Here is an 18,299-nt window from a genome sequence, read left to right as displayed (position 1 = left end):
ACAGGTGAGGGGGAAACCAATAGCTATAAATGGACAGATATTAACTATAGCACTTCAGGTGCTAGGAAAGCAGAAAAACAGTCGACAGTAGATATTTGGAGGATATGCATAGGTGACAATTATGTGTGAAAATGTGTTAAAATACAAAATATAATATATTTTCTAATCCTATCTTTCTAATGCAGATTTATTTGTTGCTGCTATTTCTGTTGATAATATAGATTGTGCCTCTGAAAACCAGCACTCTCTGGTCCGGCAGCATTCAGGATCTGGCAGAACCATGGATACTCCTGGATCGAAGAGCCCGGGAGCCTTACCGCAGGCGGTCCAGCTGGGGCTGGAGCAACAGGGTCAGCAGCCCAGCTCAGGCAGCGTGGGATCAGGGCCGGAGTCCCCTGGCAACCTGAGGCAGCACAAGGATGGAGCCCTGCAGCATCCCTCAGGAGTGCAGGGCTGAAGCTGCAGCCCCACAAAAGCAAGGGGTGGGAGCCTCCTGGTAGCCCCCTGGAGTGTAGGGCCGGAGCACCGCAATATCCCCTGGAGCATTTGGCTGGAGTTCCCAGGCAACCTTCTTGATCCCAGGGCCGGAGCCCTGCAGCAGCCTCCTGGAACACAGGGCCAGAGCCCTACAGCAGGAGCCAGAGCCTGTGTCACCCAGGGAACCAGCATCAGCTGAGCAAGCAACCCAGCCAGGTTGGGCAGGAGGGTGAGGAAGGGTTGCCTGTTGGGGCAGCCTATCAGCAACAGGTGATGGGCTTGGGGGCTAGTGGCAGGAGACCTCCTCTGATCCAGCAAATTCTCTCATTTGGGACTGGTGAGGTCCTGACAATGTTGGACCAGGGAGGTCCAACCTGTATTTTCAACAGGATGGCATGCAAGAGCATTGCTTGCTTGCTGAAACAGCTCCTCAATGGGCCTAGGCTACTATGAGGTTGCCATTACCCAGATGCCAAACGAGTGTGGGGTAGCCTTCTGTGCTACATTTCAACCTGCTGGGGGAAAATGCGTTATGTTAGACTGGGCTATCGCATGCTTGTTTCCTGTATGGCTCATCAAAAGTAGGGATAAGCCCATGTCCTGCACAACATACCTCCTTGTGATTGAAACATGCCCCTTTTGGCTTTGTACTTCTCTCTCTCATATGCATTTTATATCACCTCAATCTTTTCCATTGAACCTGTCTAGAAAAGGGGTGGATGTCTTGCACCCTCACTCTCTCGCCCTTATATAGGCCTCTGCTGCTGACGTTCACCTCCTTAAAATTTGGGTTAGGGAAATCCCAAATGACAAGGGAAATAATATTCTGTACACTGTTAAGAAATAGTGTCTCATTATTTACATATGCCAGTATATTCACAGTAAATATGATATACTTACATATCCAATCAGTCACAAGCAATTATATGATAAATATGAAATAAACTTATTTCAATAGTCTAGGTATATGTCAACATAAGTATCCTGATGTTTACAGTAGTTATTTTAGATGTAGTGGATATAGTATATCAGACCATCAAAAATGGTTCTCATATTTAGAACTCTAAAAATGAAAGTAACAGCTCCAATAATTCTGAACTGAGATGCACTGAGATGTCGACAAAACTATACCTACATCCACACTACCGCTGAGTTCTGTCGACATAACGTCGACAGAACTCAGCAGTTTTGTCGACGCTGGTAAACCTCATTTTACGAGGCATAACACCTTCTGTCGACAGAGTTTCTGTCGACAGAAGGTGTTATTGAATGTAAACTGTCCTTTGCGTCTACACTACCATGTCGACAAAGCAGCTTGCTTTGTCGACAGAACTCAATGTAGTCTAGACGCTCTTTGTCGACAGAAGTTTTGTCGACAGTATCTGTCGACAAAACTTCTGTCGACAGAAGCCTGTAGTCTAGACGTACCCCTAAATATGAATAACCTCAAAGTTCATTAACTACTACAAATGTGATTAGCAGCAAAGCATTGGTTTGATTTACTTATTTATTCTCTCAAACAGTAAATGTGTGTGTATATTACACTGTATACATATCATACATATCTTACATATACGTATCTACACAATGCATGCATGTCTATATATACATATATGATATATATAAACACACATTCTGATATTGTATTCAAAGTTGCAATTTAAAAAAATGACAGTTATTCTCAAAAGCTGTGCAAGTTGTAAATACTATTAATGTACTATACCAGCATTAGAAATTGCTACTATCCAAATGGCTACATTTAAATATATTTAAATTATTATTATCAATAAATTTCTAATTCTGGTGCAGTGAACCTAAAAATATTTTATTTCCTGCCTGGTGCCCTTTTTTAATTTATTTTTCTTGCTATAAATGATAGCCAGGCTTTGAGGTTTAAAATAAGTTGCAGCAAACCTGAGTATTCAAGAGTTCTTTAGAAAAATAAAATACAAAAACAGAAGATGTGCATTGTCAGGAATTATGGAATTCTCCTAATGCACAACCTTTGAAGACTTTCCCCAAATATTATGTACAGTACTCCCCTCACACAATGCAAGAAGCTTATGCTGTAAACAGAGATGCCATAAAAGAATCATACTGAAGTTTTGAAAGCTGTCTCCCATATTTTCAGCATTGGAATCCCTTCCCCTCAACGTGTTTTGAGCAAAGCTTATTATCCCTTTGGTGATCACACAATATTAGTTGAAGAAAGGGCAGTTTGACTTCAACAGAAAAAAAGAAACAGTCTGTTCAGAATTGTAGGTTCTCATCTTTTGGTTGGATGGTTCTTTGTTCCCCACGGATAATAGTGGTACCTACAAAGATAAAGAGGTAGTAAATGTTTGTGGCCCTAGGAAATCCTTACTTCTCATGTTCACCAAAATCAGAAGGGCTCTCTGGCTTATCAGCAGATAGAAACATGATCTATAAGCAGGATACAAAGGGAAAGCCTGGATGCTTTTCTTTTATGTTCTGGCTCAGGGCTACGTAGCATGTGGCCCACGAGCCGCATGCAGCCTACAGCCTATTTGTTTAAGGCCCGGGGTGCAGATTGGGTTTACATGGGGCTCAACATGCAGCCCACAGATGGGAGCCAGATCAGAAAAGTAGTCAATACAATGGCCTCTTGTTGATATGCATTTTAGTAGTTAAATTCCTGGACTGTCATTGTTCATTAAAAGGGCTGTCATATGGGTGGAAATTGGGTAACTGACTTAAACGGGGCCTGCGTGTTGTGTAGTCTTGCGTTAATCTTTGTATACGTGCCCGTCAGCATGAAAAAGCTATTTGCATATGTTTGTATATATTTGCATGTATATGTAACCACACTTAAGCTGCACCCCTTGGCATGTGCTGTGAGTATCATTGTGGCCCAAGGGCTTCCAAAGTTGAGTAGCCCTATTGTAGCTCAACCATAAGTTACTGAGCTCGATGCAGGAATTACTGGGTGAAATTCTATAGCCTGCAATTCAGAGGGCCAGACTAGATGTTTTTAATGCTCCCGCCTAGAGTTAAGGAATCTATGGCCTTCCCTATACACTACAAAGAAAGTGTGGTAGGGTGAAAGGGAGTGAATCCTGGCTCCCTGATTTCCATCTGCTAAGCCCTGGCATAAATTAAAGCAGCAAGAGCACAGCTTTAGAGACAAAGGGCCCCCAATGACTTCCAGGCAGTGAAGAATCAGGCACAGCAAAGTCTTGCTTCTCTAGGCCCTCTCTTCTCCTATGAGCCCCTGATACTCCAGGCACGAAAACTAGCACAGGAGATAGAGGAACCGCCTCTGCCAGCTTTATGCTGGTGGCGATTCCCCCATTAAATAACTGAAGTAGCACTATATTATATTACACCAGAAACATGCCCCCAGGCTTACTCTGATCAGCTGTGCTGTTAGAAAGTAAAAACACAGAGTATTTGTTTTCATCAACTCCTGCTTCAAGTTTGAGCACTTCCTCCATCTTGGTTCTTTTTTCCCTAGCACAAACACATCAGCATGTATATGAAAAACACCCCTACTCCCAAACAAAGGGCTAACAAAACAAACCACTGAGCTTTGCACATAGTTTCCCCCCTGGGAAGAGGATGAGTGGCAGAAACAATACATGACAGGTGTTAGTCATGCTGCTTAGTGCATTGCTGGAAAGTACTCCGATATTGGGCTGTAGAAACCTATCTAGAACTCCACACAAATAACGATGTTAAGATTGCAAAGTCAAATACTCGGAAGTTAGGCAATGCTAGCATTAAAGTAATCATAGAACCATAGTGTCAGAAGGAACTGCAAGGGGCTCTAGTGAAACTGCAGGACTTGTGTCTACAGCATCCAAGTCAGAAAACGGCTAGCCAGCCACTTTTTGAAAACCTCCAGTGAAGGAGCTGACAGTCTGTTCCATTGGCCTGTGTTCTTACAATTAGGAAGTTTCTCCTGAGATTAATCTAAAACTGCAATGCTGTAGTTTGAACCCGCTGCCTCCAATCCTGCTCTCTGTGGCAAAAGAGAACAACCTTTTGCCACTTTTTTGGTAGCCTTTTAAATATGTAATGGTGGACAGAGAGGAAGTCAGACCAAATTATGAGTGAATTGCAGCATTACTCAAGCTTGGACCATCTGTCCCGCCCACATTAGGCAGAATCTACCATTCTAGGGAGCTTGCAACAGCTAGAGGAGCAGCTGTAGTTGCTCATTAAGTGAGCACTGTCACTCTGAGTACTACCCAGCTTCCAGTCCCAAACACCTTGCCCCTCCAATCCCAGTCTTCCCATCCTCAGGCACCTTGTCCTAACCCACTCTGCTCCCTAATCCCCCAGGTCCATCTTTTGTCCCTTCTGCATGTGAATCAGGCAGCTTCCTTCTCCACATTGTTTAAGACAGCCTTCCTGCTTTCAATTCCTCTGTGGCCTGAACTCAGACCCAGTGCAGCCCAGAGCTGGGGCATGAGGTGGCAGTGCTGCTCAGGTTTGGTTCAGCTGCCCCTCTCATGATAACAGAGCCAAATTAAGTGAGCAGCTCTCTGATCAATGTGCCAGATTGCAGCACCAGGTTGCCACAGCACGAAATTTGGCCCAGCCATCCCCCCAAACATGAGAGAGGAGCTGCTGGGTCAATGTTGAGTGACTCTGTGCCCACACACCAGATCACAATGCCAGGAGCAGGGAACCAGTTCCAATCCTGCAGGATAGGACCAGCGGAGCTGCTATTGTGGGATGACTGCTTTTGGTTTATTTCAATTTTTATGTTGTTTTTTATTTCATAGTTGCTAGAAACATAGGGACCTACCTATAACATTTGATTAGCTAGTCACAATGCCTAAAATGTTTACAGAAATTTTTAAAAAATGCCATGAATAAAAGCTGTGCAACAGACTGATTTATGATGGTACATATAGAAATATATGCTGATGATTAGATGAGGGTCCTCTCACTTGATTATTACTGGAGCTAGAAATGTTTTCTCGGTTACAGAACAGCACTTCTCTACCATAAGAGCACTTCTCATGGTATCTACTATATAATAATTCATTTGGAGTCTTGGTGAACCTCAGCACTCAGTTGAAGACCACTAGAGTCTCTGACCATCATTTCTGCTCATTTGTAACAAACCTATTCACCTTCATGTGAATTGTGTTGCTCATGGGTTAAGCCCCTTAATACACTTAAAGGAACGTTACATGAAATAATGAGGCAACAGAGAGCAAATAACAAAGGGAATATAGTTATTTAAAATCCAATCTTTCTGCTTGGATACTGTGTGAAAGTTCGCAAAAGGTATTCATTGTCCTAGCTGTAAATGATCTCACAAGTAAAAACAGGCACAAACACACCTGACTTCTGTGGGTATGCCACCGTTATATGTGGTGTAACATTCCATCAGGAGAAAAGAGAGACAGAAGAGTCATGGCGTTAAAAACTCATTTTGAAATATTCAGCTAATTTTTTTATAAATTTCTGCACAAACAAGTGACACTAAAGGAAACACTGAGTACTTTCTGGGGATCAATGAAGGATGGGCAGAAACTGATTATTCAGGACACAGCTGAGGGTCATTATCCCCAGCTGGTCATTAATCCTCATGAAATGGCCTGCACTGAGGCTGTAATTACTATTATAATGAAAATAGAAAACAATTACTATAATGAAAAGAAAAAGCATACGACATTTTTCTTATGGGGTTCAGCTTCTCAGTTTCTAATATTTTAATGCCCTACACATCACCTGATAGGGCACTGAAATAATTTCTCAGAATCCCACCCAGATTATAATTTTGCACATCTTTGTGTCATTTGTCTGTGTCATATTGAGTGACACCACCACTATTTTTACAGATGTGCCAGAGATATATAGTGGGGAGGATAAGAACATAAGAATGGCCATGGAAGATTAGACCAATGGCCCATCTAGCCCACTATTCTATCTTCTGACATTGGCCAGTGTCAAATACTTTGGAAGTGAACAGATAGGGGTCCTTAATTGAGTGATCCACCCCTTGTCCTGCAGTCCCAGCTTCTTGTTGGCAGAAGTGCTAAGGAAGAATCAAATAAAAATAAAATGAAAATAAAAGCTTCATATACAAAAGAAAAGGATTTCCCAGAAGAACTGGGTTCCTGGAAGAACTGGGGACCTGTATTACTGTGCTGTGTGCCGTCAAACTGTTGATTTTGCATTTGCTATGAAATACAGGCTACATCTACCCAGCAGCTGGGAGTATGCTTCCAATCAAAGGTGCCAGAAACACACTAGCTCTGCTTGAGCCAGCTTGCTAAACAAATCCAGTGTGGCCACAGCAGCAAAGGTTGCAGCCTGGGTTACAACACCCAAGTACAAACCTGTAGGTGCTGACACTGAGTGCTCCAGGGATGGAGCACCCACGGAGAAAAAATAGTGGGTGCTGAGCACTCAAAGGCAGCCAAGTTCCTCCTCTGATTCCCTCCTGCCTGTGCACTAGTGGCCCCATTTACCAACTCCTTCCCTGCCCTTCTGGAGTGCCATGAACAGCTGATTTGCAGCATTCAGGAAGCTCTGGGAGGAAGGGGGAGGAACAGGAACAGGGCACACTCCGGGGGAAGAGATGAGATGGGGGCAGGGGCAGAGGCTTGGGGGAAAGGGTGGCATGGGGTAGAGCTGAGGCAGGAGGAGGTGGGGCAGGGTACTGGGGAAGGGTCCAAACTAATGATGAGATAACTGGCTCTGTGGACATGGGGAAAGCAATGGACATGATAAACCTTGACTTTAGCAGTTTCTGATACAGTCTCCCACGGTATTCCTGCCAGCAAGTTAAAGAAGTATGGTGTGGATGAATGGCCCATAAGGTGGACAGAAAGCTGGCTAGATCATCAGACTCAATGGGTAGTGATCAATGGCTCAAAGTCTAGTTGGCAGCCAGTATCAAATGGCATGCCTGAGGAGTCAGTCCTGGGGCCAGTTTTGTTCAACATCTTCATTAATGAACTGCAGATGACACTAAGCTGTGGGGAGAGTTAGATGTGTTGGAGAGTAGGAATAGGGCCCAGCGTGACCTAGACAAATTGAAGCATTGTGCCAAAACAAATCTGGTGAAATTCAACATGGTCAAGTGCAGAGTCCTGGCCTTAGAATGGAAGAATCCCATACACTGATATAGGCTGGGGACCGACTGGCTAAGTGGCAGTTCTGCAGAAAAGGACCTGGAGATTATAGTAGATGAGAAGGTATATGTGAATCAACAGTATGTCCTTGTTGCCAAGAAAGCTAATGGAATATTAGGCTGCATTACTAGGGGCATTGCAAGCAGATCGAGGGAAGTGATTATTCCCATCTATTTAGCATTGGTGAGGCCACATCTGGAATACAGAAAGAATGTGGACAAACTGGAGAGAATCCAGCGAAGGACAACAAAAAATTATTAGGAGGCTGAGACACATGACTTATGAGGACAGGTAAAGAGAACTGGGATTATTTAGTCTGCAGTTGAGAAGAGTGAGAAGTGGATTTGATAGCAGTCTTCAATTACCTAGCGGGGTTTCCAAAGAGGATGGAGAGAGGCTGTTCTCAGTGGTGACAGATGACAGAATGAGGAGCAATTGCATTGGCGGAGGTCTAAGTTGGATATTAGAAAAAAACCTACTTCACTAGGAGGGTGGTGAAGCACTGGAGTAGGTTACCTAGGGAGGTGCTGGAATCTCCATCCCTAGAGGTTTTTAAGTCCCAGCTTGACAAAGCCCTGGCTGGGATGATTTAATTGGGGTTGGTCCTGCTTTGAACAGGGAGTTGGACTCAACCTCCTAAGGTCTCGTCCAGCCCTAGGATTTTATGATTCTATGATCTGCCTCTGTCCCATGTGTCCCTGGAACACCTATCCCTCATATGTCTCTGTATCTCCATTCAGCCACCCTCACCTCCTTCATCCACTTGCATCCCAGTGCCACCACTCACTCTCTTTCTCCCTGTACCCAGGTATCCATGCATCCCTCTGCCCCAATGTGTCCCTGTACTCCCACTCAATTACCCCTCATCCTCATGAGGCTCTACATCCCCCACTCCCATTCAGTGCTTGGCTCAATACTATCAGCCCACTAGCTCCAGTGCCCTTACTCCTATCTGTCTCTCCACTAGCCCTTCCAAACCCCAGTCTACGTGAACATCCAGCAGCAATGTGTGCCCTGCTCTGTCCCTCTCCCCCACATTCTGTGCCTCCTCACCCAGCCCTTGGAAAGGGAACTGTGGGGAAGGCAGCTTCTGCCCCATCCCACTTCCACAACTAGTTGCTCCAGCTCCTAGTCAGCTGCCCTCTCTTCTGGCACCACAGCAGTCTCTGGTGGGCAAAATATGTAATTGCAGCACCTTCCCTGCAGAATGTATTTTCTGCAAAGGAAAAAAATTCCACATGAGGACAAGAATTCTGCACATGTGTAGTGGCACAGAATTCCCCTAGGACTAAGTACTGTCAACTCCCGATGTTCACATATTATGACTCGGGTCCCCAGAACTCAAGAGATTGTTTTACAAATTATTAGATTAAATTTGGTAGCCTTTTGATTTGCCTTTTCTTTTTTAACCTCTAGAGTTCATGTTTCATTTCTTCCTAAATAATGAAAGCTGGAAACTTATTTTAAATAAAAGAGAAAAGCTGTGGTTCTCACCCAGTCACTCATCTCCTGGAGCTACGGCTTTATAAGAAAACACCAAATATTGCCAGACCTGTAATTAGAGCTGGCAACATGACAGGCACTTGTGCTGCACTGCTGGGAGGATGAAGTAAGCTGAGTGCACCATCTGACGCACTCTTGCTCCAAAGTCCCATGGATAAAAACACATTGTCTCTGACCAATCAATTTCCATCCTGAAGCAACAGCTTTAATTGATTCCATGCCATAAGCCCTACAGGGCCTGCAACATTCCAGAGCTAGAGCTTGAAGAAAGCAGTTTAAACAGCCAAGAGAGTTAAAAGTAGAAGGGAGGCTCAACAGATTGCTAGAAGACAAATGCACACAGACTCCTGCTATTATTCTATGATTAATAACTTCTTACAAAGTTTCATTATTTATGAATGATTTCCTGAGAAAAGGAGAAAATTGAGGATTTCAGGAATGACATGATATGCAGGATTTCTTTAGGAAAGGCGGTAGTTATTCCTGAGACAGTCCACTGTGTATTTAGAAGGAGGTTGAGGTCTCCTTGGGCAACACAGGGCTGATAGGATGCTGCTGTGAGGTCTGCAGTCTCATTTATGGTGAGTGCAATAATGCCAAATCATGGTGGACACTGACAAGCAGCATGGATTGCACTTCGTGGAGGGTGATTTGTCCTTTCAGCCAGCTTGAACTATTTGGAGATTGAGAGATAAAAATCTACTGATGTATATCGGCTGGCTACATGAATCATCCCGTACTGGACAGCTATCAAAACTGAACTGTTTGCCTACCAAGACAGTGAGTGTGGAGGAAAAAAAGTGCAAGATTGGAAGGCTCAAAATAGAATTGAGCAGAGCATATTTTAGAAAACATGGTCATTTGTCAGGCAATGCAGATGGCAGACTTTGAAAGTAAACATTTTCTGAAAGACAGTGAGAAATAAGGGGGCTACTTAGTAGTAGTGAAGGGAACTGGGAAAGGAATGATGTTGTAGTGGCAAGGGAGCCAAGCGTAACTATGCAAGACAGCAGATAGTAGGTGTACATTGAAGAGTAACTCATGATATAGCAGCAAGAGAATGTATTGTAGGTGGTGACATATCAAAATCTTACCATGTAGACCAGCAATGGGCAACCATGAATAGTGAGTGCCCTCCTTCACCTCAAAAAGTGGGCCCCAGCAACCCACTTGGATTCTACCTATGACCCCATGAACTCTCGTCTGCCTGCCTCCCCCACACGCCTCTTGTGTGCTGAGGCACTGGAACCCCACACTTCCTACTTCTTCCCCTCCCTCTCAGCCCTTTCGGAGCATGAAAATTCACTGATTCATGCTCTGTCCCCACTTGTCCCCCTCCCTCCCAGAGTCTGAGCAGCAAACAGATGATTCACAGTGTTCCAGCTCTGGGAGAGAGGGTGAGGAGCAGGAATGGAGCATGAATTAGTGAATTTGCATGCTCCAGAGTGCTGGGAGGGAGGGGGAGGAGCAGAAAGTGCAGGACTCCGGTGCCCCAGTGCACAAGAGGTGCATGGAGGATGGGGGTGAACAGAGGGTCCATGGGCCATAGGTGGAGCTCCAGTGGGCCGCATGTGGCCTGCGGGCCGCAGGTTGCCCAGCACTGATGTGCACTATTTAAATACACATTCTCTGACAGTAAGAAATAGTTAAACATACCCTGGGACATTTGGGGAGAAAGCAGAGCCATGCATTCCCTGCCCACTTTCTGACCACATGCATCAGGACGGTGTGTGTACAATGACCAGCTGGGGTTACTCTGCCTTTGGCACTCCTACCCATAGTATGAGCAGACAGCATAGGGAAGTCAGACAGTGGTTTACACCCCATTGTTCCCTTGCATGGCTGTGCAAGAAGAGTCAGAATCTCTCCAATAATGAGGGATTTCCAAATATGTAGAAAAACACTGTAAAATACAAACACCAAAGAGCAACTACATATTAGGAATTCACAACACTCACTGGATGAAAGATGAGAAATAGACATTGGAATTAGAAGATTGAGAATATGAACAATTGTGGAGCTAATGGTATGATGTGCATTAATGCCCAATTCCTATGCTATATGCTGACATACACACATACCGTGCAGCAATGCTAACATCTATGTATAGTTTCACTAAGAAACAGCTTCTTTTTTAAACTAATGTGTGTAAAAGACTCCTGCCCACATGCACCAAACACCTGCCTAGTTATATTTAGTCTTTGCATGATGTTTTGTGCCAGTCAGTATGCATGAGGTAAATGCCTATAAAACTCTCATACATTTATAGAATAGCCTTGTTAGGTCTATGTAAATACCATTGAAGCATCAGGAAATTGCAGGTGTGTCTCATCTCTGAAAATCAGGAAACATTTATGTAAGGAATCTAAGTATGTCTTTAGGAGCTTAATTTTAGGCTCCCACATTTAAAAATGTTGGTCATTGCAACTGAAGCAGGCTGCTGGGGAAGACTTAGGAAAGAACCAAAGATGAGCCACTTCAGCAATAGGGAAAATGTGAATTATTAAAAGCCTGCTGAAGGTGCTTTAGCACTAGATTGTTAAACAATACTAGAAATACCAGGCTTACGTTATTCTATTTTCCATGTGGTATCTCCTCCAAGAACCTTCTTTATGTAACGTGAGTGCACACATATGTGTGTATGCATGTGAGAGAGAGTGCTGCCTGCAGTTTCAAACACATCTTTATTTCACTTCCTGCTGCTCCTTTGTGTTAGCACCTACATTTTTTCCTTTATTGCATCCAAACATTGTACTGACTATGTTAGTTTCAGTCTTGTAGCTGTAGGTTTTTATAACAAAATAATCTCCCATTAAAATGACTGGGTAGAGGTGCCTTTTGTTTCAACTGAGTTTTTACAGAGAATAATGAGAGGAAATTGCTACCAAACATACACCATTCTTCTCTGTGAGCAAAGAATGCAGCAGCTGTGGCTGATCTACAAGACTGGCTAAAATGTCCTAAATCAATTCTATCCAGTCCATGCCTACATGCCACAAAATTATGCGTTACTTTAAAAAATGAAAGAGAAAGCTACAATTAGGAAACAGAAGGAAGTGTATAATTTGTGTAGGCTTACCACACCATCATTAAACCTTTCCTTTTGAAACTGAACTTTGAGACTCACCTGTTCGAAGTGAAATTGTAATAACCACTTTCCTCCAGAACCTCTTCAATCACAGACTACAGATTAAAGTAAATTCTAGTTAGTAAAAATGTATATCGTGGGTAAAATAAGAAAACAAAATTGTTTATGAAGAATGTGAAATGCTGACCTGCATCTGTTCATATGTCATTCCCTCCTCCATGTCAAAACTGCCAGGAAATCCTATACAACAAATATCAGGCAATATTGAATCATTGAATGTTTGGCCTACATGTGCCTCACCAGAATTTCTTAGCAATCACAGAATAGCTAGAATGATAACAGAACAGTCTGTTAACAAGAGAAATGACTAATCTTACTCTTCATCTATTTGCTGCAATGACCACAGCAATTATGTAAACAGGCAAGAGGAGGAAATCTCCTGGACACTGGTACGCAATCATGATAATAGAATCATAGAAATGTAGGGCTGGAAAGCCGCCCCCCTGCTGTGAGGCAGTACCAAGTAAACCTATATCTATCCTCACAGCTGTTTATCCAACCTATTCTTTATAACCTCCAATGATGGGGACTCCACAACCTCCCTTGGAAGTCTATTTCTAAGCTTAATTATCCTTTGAGTAAAATAGTCTTTCCTAATATCTAACCTACATCTCCCTTGCTGTAGATTAAGCCCATTACTTGTTGTCCTGTCTTCAGTGGACATGGAGAACAAATTATCTCCATCCTCTTACAATAGCCCTTAACATACCTGTTATCAGGTCTCCCCTTTCAATTTTTTGTCTCAAGACTAAATATGCACATTTCCTCATAGATCAGTTTTCTAAGGGTATGTCTACACTACCCTCCTAATTCGAAGTAGGAGGGTAATGTAGGCATACCGCACTTGCAAATGAAGCCCGGGATTTGAATTTCCTGGGCTTCATTTGCATGAAGCCGGCCGGCGCCATTTTTAAATGCCGGCAGTTCGAACCCCGTGCCGCGCGGCTACACGCGGCACGGAGTAGCTAGTTCGGATTAGGCTTCCTAATCCGAACTAGCTGTACTCCTCATTCCACGAGGAGTACAGCTAGTTCGGATTAGGAAGCCTAATCCGAACTAGCTACTCCGTGCCGCGTGTAGCCGCGCGGCACGGGGTTCGAACTGCCGGCATTTAAAAATGGCGCCGGCCGGCTTCATGCAAATGAAGCCCGGGAAATTCAAATCCCGGGCTTCATTTGCAAGTGCGGTATGCCTACATTACCCTCCTACTTCGAATTAGGAGGGTAGTGTAGACATACCCTAAGCCTTTTATTATTTGTGTTGTTCTGAACTCTCTCCAGTCCACCCACAGCTTTCCTAAACCAGACTGAGTACTCTGAGGCCTCACTAATGCTGAGAACAGCAGGACAGTTGCCTCCTATATTTTATTAATCTTGTTAACCTGGTGTTAATCATCCACTCTTGTTAATGAAGCCCAGAATATTAGCCTTTCTTTGCAACTGCATCACATTATAATCCCAGGTCCTTTTCAACAGTATCACTGCTTAGGCAGTTATCTGTTTTGTATTTGTGCACTTGATTTTTCCTTCCTAAGAGTAGTACTCGAACTTGTCATTAGTTCATTTAATCTTGCTGATTTCAGACCAATTCTCCAATTTGTCAAGGTTATTTTGTATTCTAATAAAATCCTCCAAAAGTGCTTGCAGTCCCTCCCAGCCATGTATGTGATGTGATCATACTGTAAAAGCAGTCATGTCTGCTTAAAAACTATTTTTTCCTTTTTAATCTGGAAGGACACTGCATAAATGCAAAAAGAAAGGTATAAAAATTGGGAAATCACAAGTGGATCCTTTGTGGGTCCCCAATGTAGTTGTATCTAGTGTTTACTGGCTGTTGCTGAGGATGGAGCATATTGTTCACAAGAGAGTTCAACTTAGGTACAAACCATATTTCATGATAACCATGGATGAAAAGTATACCTGATTACAAGCCCTTTTATGGAGATTGCTGTAGCAGATTAATTATGTTTTACTTTTCCTCTTCAACTCTTTGAGGCCCCATTCTGACAGGCAATTAAATCATGTTAGTGCGACCATTTTAAAACATGTTATAAAAAGAGCTCTTTCTTGCACCATGTTTATATATGGCTTTGCTTTAGGCCCCAGTGGAAAACACAAAAAAGAAACACCAAATCCCCACTGACTTTCAATGGCAGTTAGGCACCTAACAGCAATTTGTTCCTTTGAAAAATTCCACCCCTCAAATTCAAGATCATATTCCTTTAAATGAGTAGGTATGGTCCACGGTGACTAACTATACTGCCATGGTATCTGCATCAACTTTTTTAAATGGTGGTTTTCAAACATCAAGCCTCTAAGTACAACCTCTCCTTATAAATTAAAGACATGTTTATATCTATCTATCTATCTATCTATCTATCTATCTATCTATCTATCTATCTATCTATCTATCTATCTATCTATCTATATCTAACACTATTGTAAATGCTGGAGGCAAAACAGGGATCGGGGTGCAGGCTGACCACTCATGACCCCCCCCATGTAAAAAACTTGTGACCCCCCCCCGAAAGGTCATGGCCCCCAGTTTGGGAACCCGTTTTAAACCATCTTTCAAATAAGTTGAGCAAACACGAATTAATTGTCAATAAAGACAGTAACTGACAATGAAAAGTTAATTTCTCTTTACTGAAAACTTCCAGTCTTTAAGTATTTCAGATGATGGGTTTTTGTTTGCTTTCCTTACCTATTCTATCATCTGGGGCCAATACATTTCCCCCTGTGGAGTGAAGTAATAAATGGCAATCTGCTGTAAAAATGTTGGGCTCAATCAGTTCATGCGAACCCTGGAGCAGCTGGAAAAAAGAAAAAAATATTAAAACTACATTTTTTAAACAAATAACTTCCAGCACAGAAGTAGTTTTTCCACTCTCCTAAAATCTAGAGTTAGAGGAAAAAAGAGCTTTCAATACATTTGAAAAGGATAAAGAACTAGTCAAAGCAAAAATGAATGCTATATATACCTTCTTCCTTTCGGGAGTGTTTAATCAAACACTGACTGTAGTCAAACTGTACCCAGTATAAACCTCACAGCTCTATGGTACATGTGAAAAAAATAGTAACATACAAATGCGTATGAACATAGAAAAGAAAAAATGTGTTTTCTCAAAAGTTAGGTAGAAACAGTCAATCTGAGCTTTTCAAAGCTTGGTATGTAAAATTAGGTCCCTATATTAGTATTTATGTTACCTGATTTTCTATCAGTGGGATTTTATCACTTGTGATTTTCAATTGACTGCTCTGAACGTATGAAAACTGAGAAGCAAACTATTTTTTGGTGTCGACCAGTGTTCCCTCTAATTTTTTGCATCTATGTATGCAATTAATTTTGTTATGTACAACATATCAAGGTAATGTGTGGATGTGCACCACCAGTAGAAATAAAAAGCCTAGATACATATTTTTAAAAGTTATCACAGGGCTAGTTATTCCACCCAGGAGAGGTTAGGCATTTTAGAATTCACTCTTCAAATAATTATACATTTTTTGTATATAAGTGTGAGAAATAAAAATTGAGATGCACAGACCAGGAAAAATCCCTAAAACAACACACTTTGAAAGAAGCATTAAGTAGTAACAAGAGCAATACAAATTGTATTGGGAGGTGATTGTGAAAGTGTGTGTGAGAGAGAGATGGACAGTCCTTGCCACTGTAAGTACAGTGACACACCTTGCCACTGTAAGTACAGTGCCTTTAAAGTAAGTCGGCAGTCAGTAGTCTGAAGGCTGGTTGCTTAGACACAGCTACCTTGGGCCAGTAAGCTCTGTCCCACTCCTGACCCATGTTGTGTCCCCTCCCCCTTCTGTAGAGATGCGTTACAGGTAAAGGGAGGGGAACACCCTGACAAACACTTCTCTGACCCCTCTGCACAGCAAGCAGAAGGCTCCTGGGAGCAGCTGACCAGGGCCTTCAAAGCAGAGGGCAGAAGTTGTGGCAGTGCCGGGAGAGACACCTGAAGTGGACGGCACTTGATAGCCTGCTGGGGGCTAATCAGTCATGCACCTTAGAGGGAACATATATGTCTATGTAGCCAGGTAGGATTCACTATGTTTTTGACATTGCAATGCCATTTTTGTGTATCAGCAGATCTCAAACTGTGGGTTGGGATCACATGTTAATGGGGACCCCAGGGCTGGCATTAGACTTGCTGGGGCCTGCAGCCGAAGCCCTTGGGCTTCAGTCATGGGAGGCAGGGCTTAGACTACAGTTCTGCCACCTGTTCTTCCCTGCCCAGGAGAGCTGGGCTTGGGCTTTGACTTTGGTCCACTGTCCAAAGCAGCCGGGGTCAGGCTTCAGTCCGCCCTCTTGCAGTCATGTAGTAATTTTTGTTGTTGGGGGGGGGGGGGGGGGGAGGTGCCGTGAATTAAAATTTGAGAACCCCTGTTGTATATAAATCAGAAAGAAATGTCTGTTTCTATACTCTACAGTATCACCGGCATAATCAGTAAGTACTCTTCTCATTCCCTAGCTTTTAATACCACAGAATCACACTGGTTAGACATAGACAAAACCTATTATGGAAGCTCATTTACTGCCCTCCCTCCCCCAATCTCTGGCAACACAGGAATCTGCTCAGTCTAATTTTAGGTGTTTCAGGCAATAGGCCTTCTGCCATTTCCCACTAAAAATGATTGCACAATATAACAGACCTTACTGTCTGGAAGGGTCTTCCAGGGGTCCTCCTGAACTTTTGTCTGCCTAATTTCATTTCATAAACTCCTAGTTTTAGTATGAAATATCCTTCCTGCAGGTGGTTCTGGGATGAGATTCTGAACTTTGCTGCCCAAATCCCATTGATTTCAAAAACTTTTACTTCTTTCTCATCCATAAATTTTCCAGCTGCCTGAATATTTTTCATTGTTCTATTAACTGCTCCCAACTTGCTTACCTTTTTCTGGGAGAACGATATTCAGAATTGAATTCAGCCTTTTAAATACTGTCTCCTCCCCACAATGTAACACAATGCTTCTTTTACCACAAAGCTTCTGTGTACATAGCCCAGAACCAAAAAAGTTGAATCCATAACTGACCAAAAAAATCCATTAATGTTTGCAAGTCTTCAGTAATTTTGAAGCAATGACACTGAATTATTGCTAACAGACTGTTCAACAATCAGGAAGGAAAATTTGGCTTAAAACTGTCCAGTGCTGTGTAATGTTTCCTAAGAGCTCAAGATTTGAGTAGCAAGATGTTGTTTCAAAACAACAACTGTGTCTACACTGGCATCCCTTCCGGAAAAGGGATGCTAATGTAGCACTTTGGAATAGGCAAATCCGCGGGGGATATTCCTTGAAAGTAGGAATAAGAGATCCTCCGGAAAAGGCTTTATTTTCCGGAGAATCACATTTAGACTGGCGCTTTTCTCCGGCTTATCTCCAAGCTGGAAAAAAGCGGCAGCCATGTTAATGCAAATACCGCGGGGGATATTTAAATCCCCCGCGGATTTGCCTATTCCAAAGTGCTACATTAGCATCCCTTTTCCGAAAGGGGTGCCAATGTAGACACAGCCCAAATGTTGGCAGGCTAATAATAATGTAACAGGCATTTACATAATCCAGAACTATTAGCCTTTAAAACGAAAATTTAGCCCTTTTTTCAGTATAAAAACAAACAGTTGCAATTTGTTTCTAGGACAAGAAAAAGGAGGGTTAAATGATAAAGTAAATGCAACCCTGTTAGTTCTGTATTGCATTGAAACAGTTCTTGGTAAATAATTAATAAAATAGTATGCACATTTATATTAACAGAGGCTCACTTTAAGACCATTGAGCAGGGGAAGCATTTGCATTTAAAAATAGATAAGCATTAATTTTCTTTTAAGCATTATGCTGGAAACTGAAAAAAATCTATTTCATATTTATAAAAGAAAGATGAGAATCACATTATGTTAGAAAATTTATTTCTGAAAACTTCTATGTGACCGTTTTGATCTCCTGCTGTTTTATTTTGAATCCCTCCCTACTACTATTCTGATCTGATCCATGAAAAGAAAAACAAGTTCTCTGATCTCTGATGAGATGGATTTTGTTTTGTTT

General features: G+C 42.5%; 1 protein-coding gene across 9 annotated transcripts in view; it reads right to left on the bottom strand.

The window, feature by feature from the left end:
- Positions 1-1,936: 1,936 nt before the first annotated feature.
- The window catches only part of NEK10 (NIMA related kinase 10), a 201,672-nt gene continuing 185,309 nt past the window's right edge, over positions 1,937-18,299 (bottom strand). For 5 of the 9 annotated variants that reach the window (XM_075922003.1, XM_014579152.3, XM_025190296.2 and 2 more), the window contains 4 exons: positions 14,950-15,058; positions 12,374-12,426; positions 12,226-12,281; positions 1,938-2,792 (listed from right to left, as the gene is read on the bottom strand). In XM_075922003.1, the coding sequence (XP_075778118.1) occupies positions 2,744-2,792; positions 12,226-12,281; positions 12,374-12,426; positions 14,950-15,058 (267 nt within the window). In that variant the 3' untranslated portion in view covers positions 1,938-2,743. Of the gene's footprint in view, positions 2,793-12,225; positions 12,282-12,373; positions 12,427-14,949; positions 15,059-18,299 lie in introns of all 9 variants that reach the window. The other 4 variants (XM_075922001.1, XM_075922000.1, XM_075922002.1 and 1 more) reach the window with 1 other exon arrangement.

The sequence above is a fragment of the Pelodiscus sinensis genome, chromosome 2 (assembly GCF_049634645.1).
Source record: "Pelodiscus sinensis isolate JC-2024 chromosome 2, ASM4963464v1, whole genome shotgun sequence".
Taxonomy (NCBI): Eukaryota; Metazoa; Chordata; order Testudines; family Trionychidae; genus Pelodiscus; species Pelodiscus sinensis.
The sequence above is the reverse complement of the archived record's forward strand: the minus strand, read 5'-3'. Positions and strand labels throughout refer to the sequence as shown.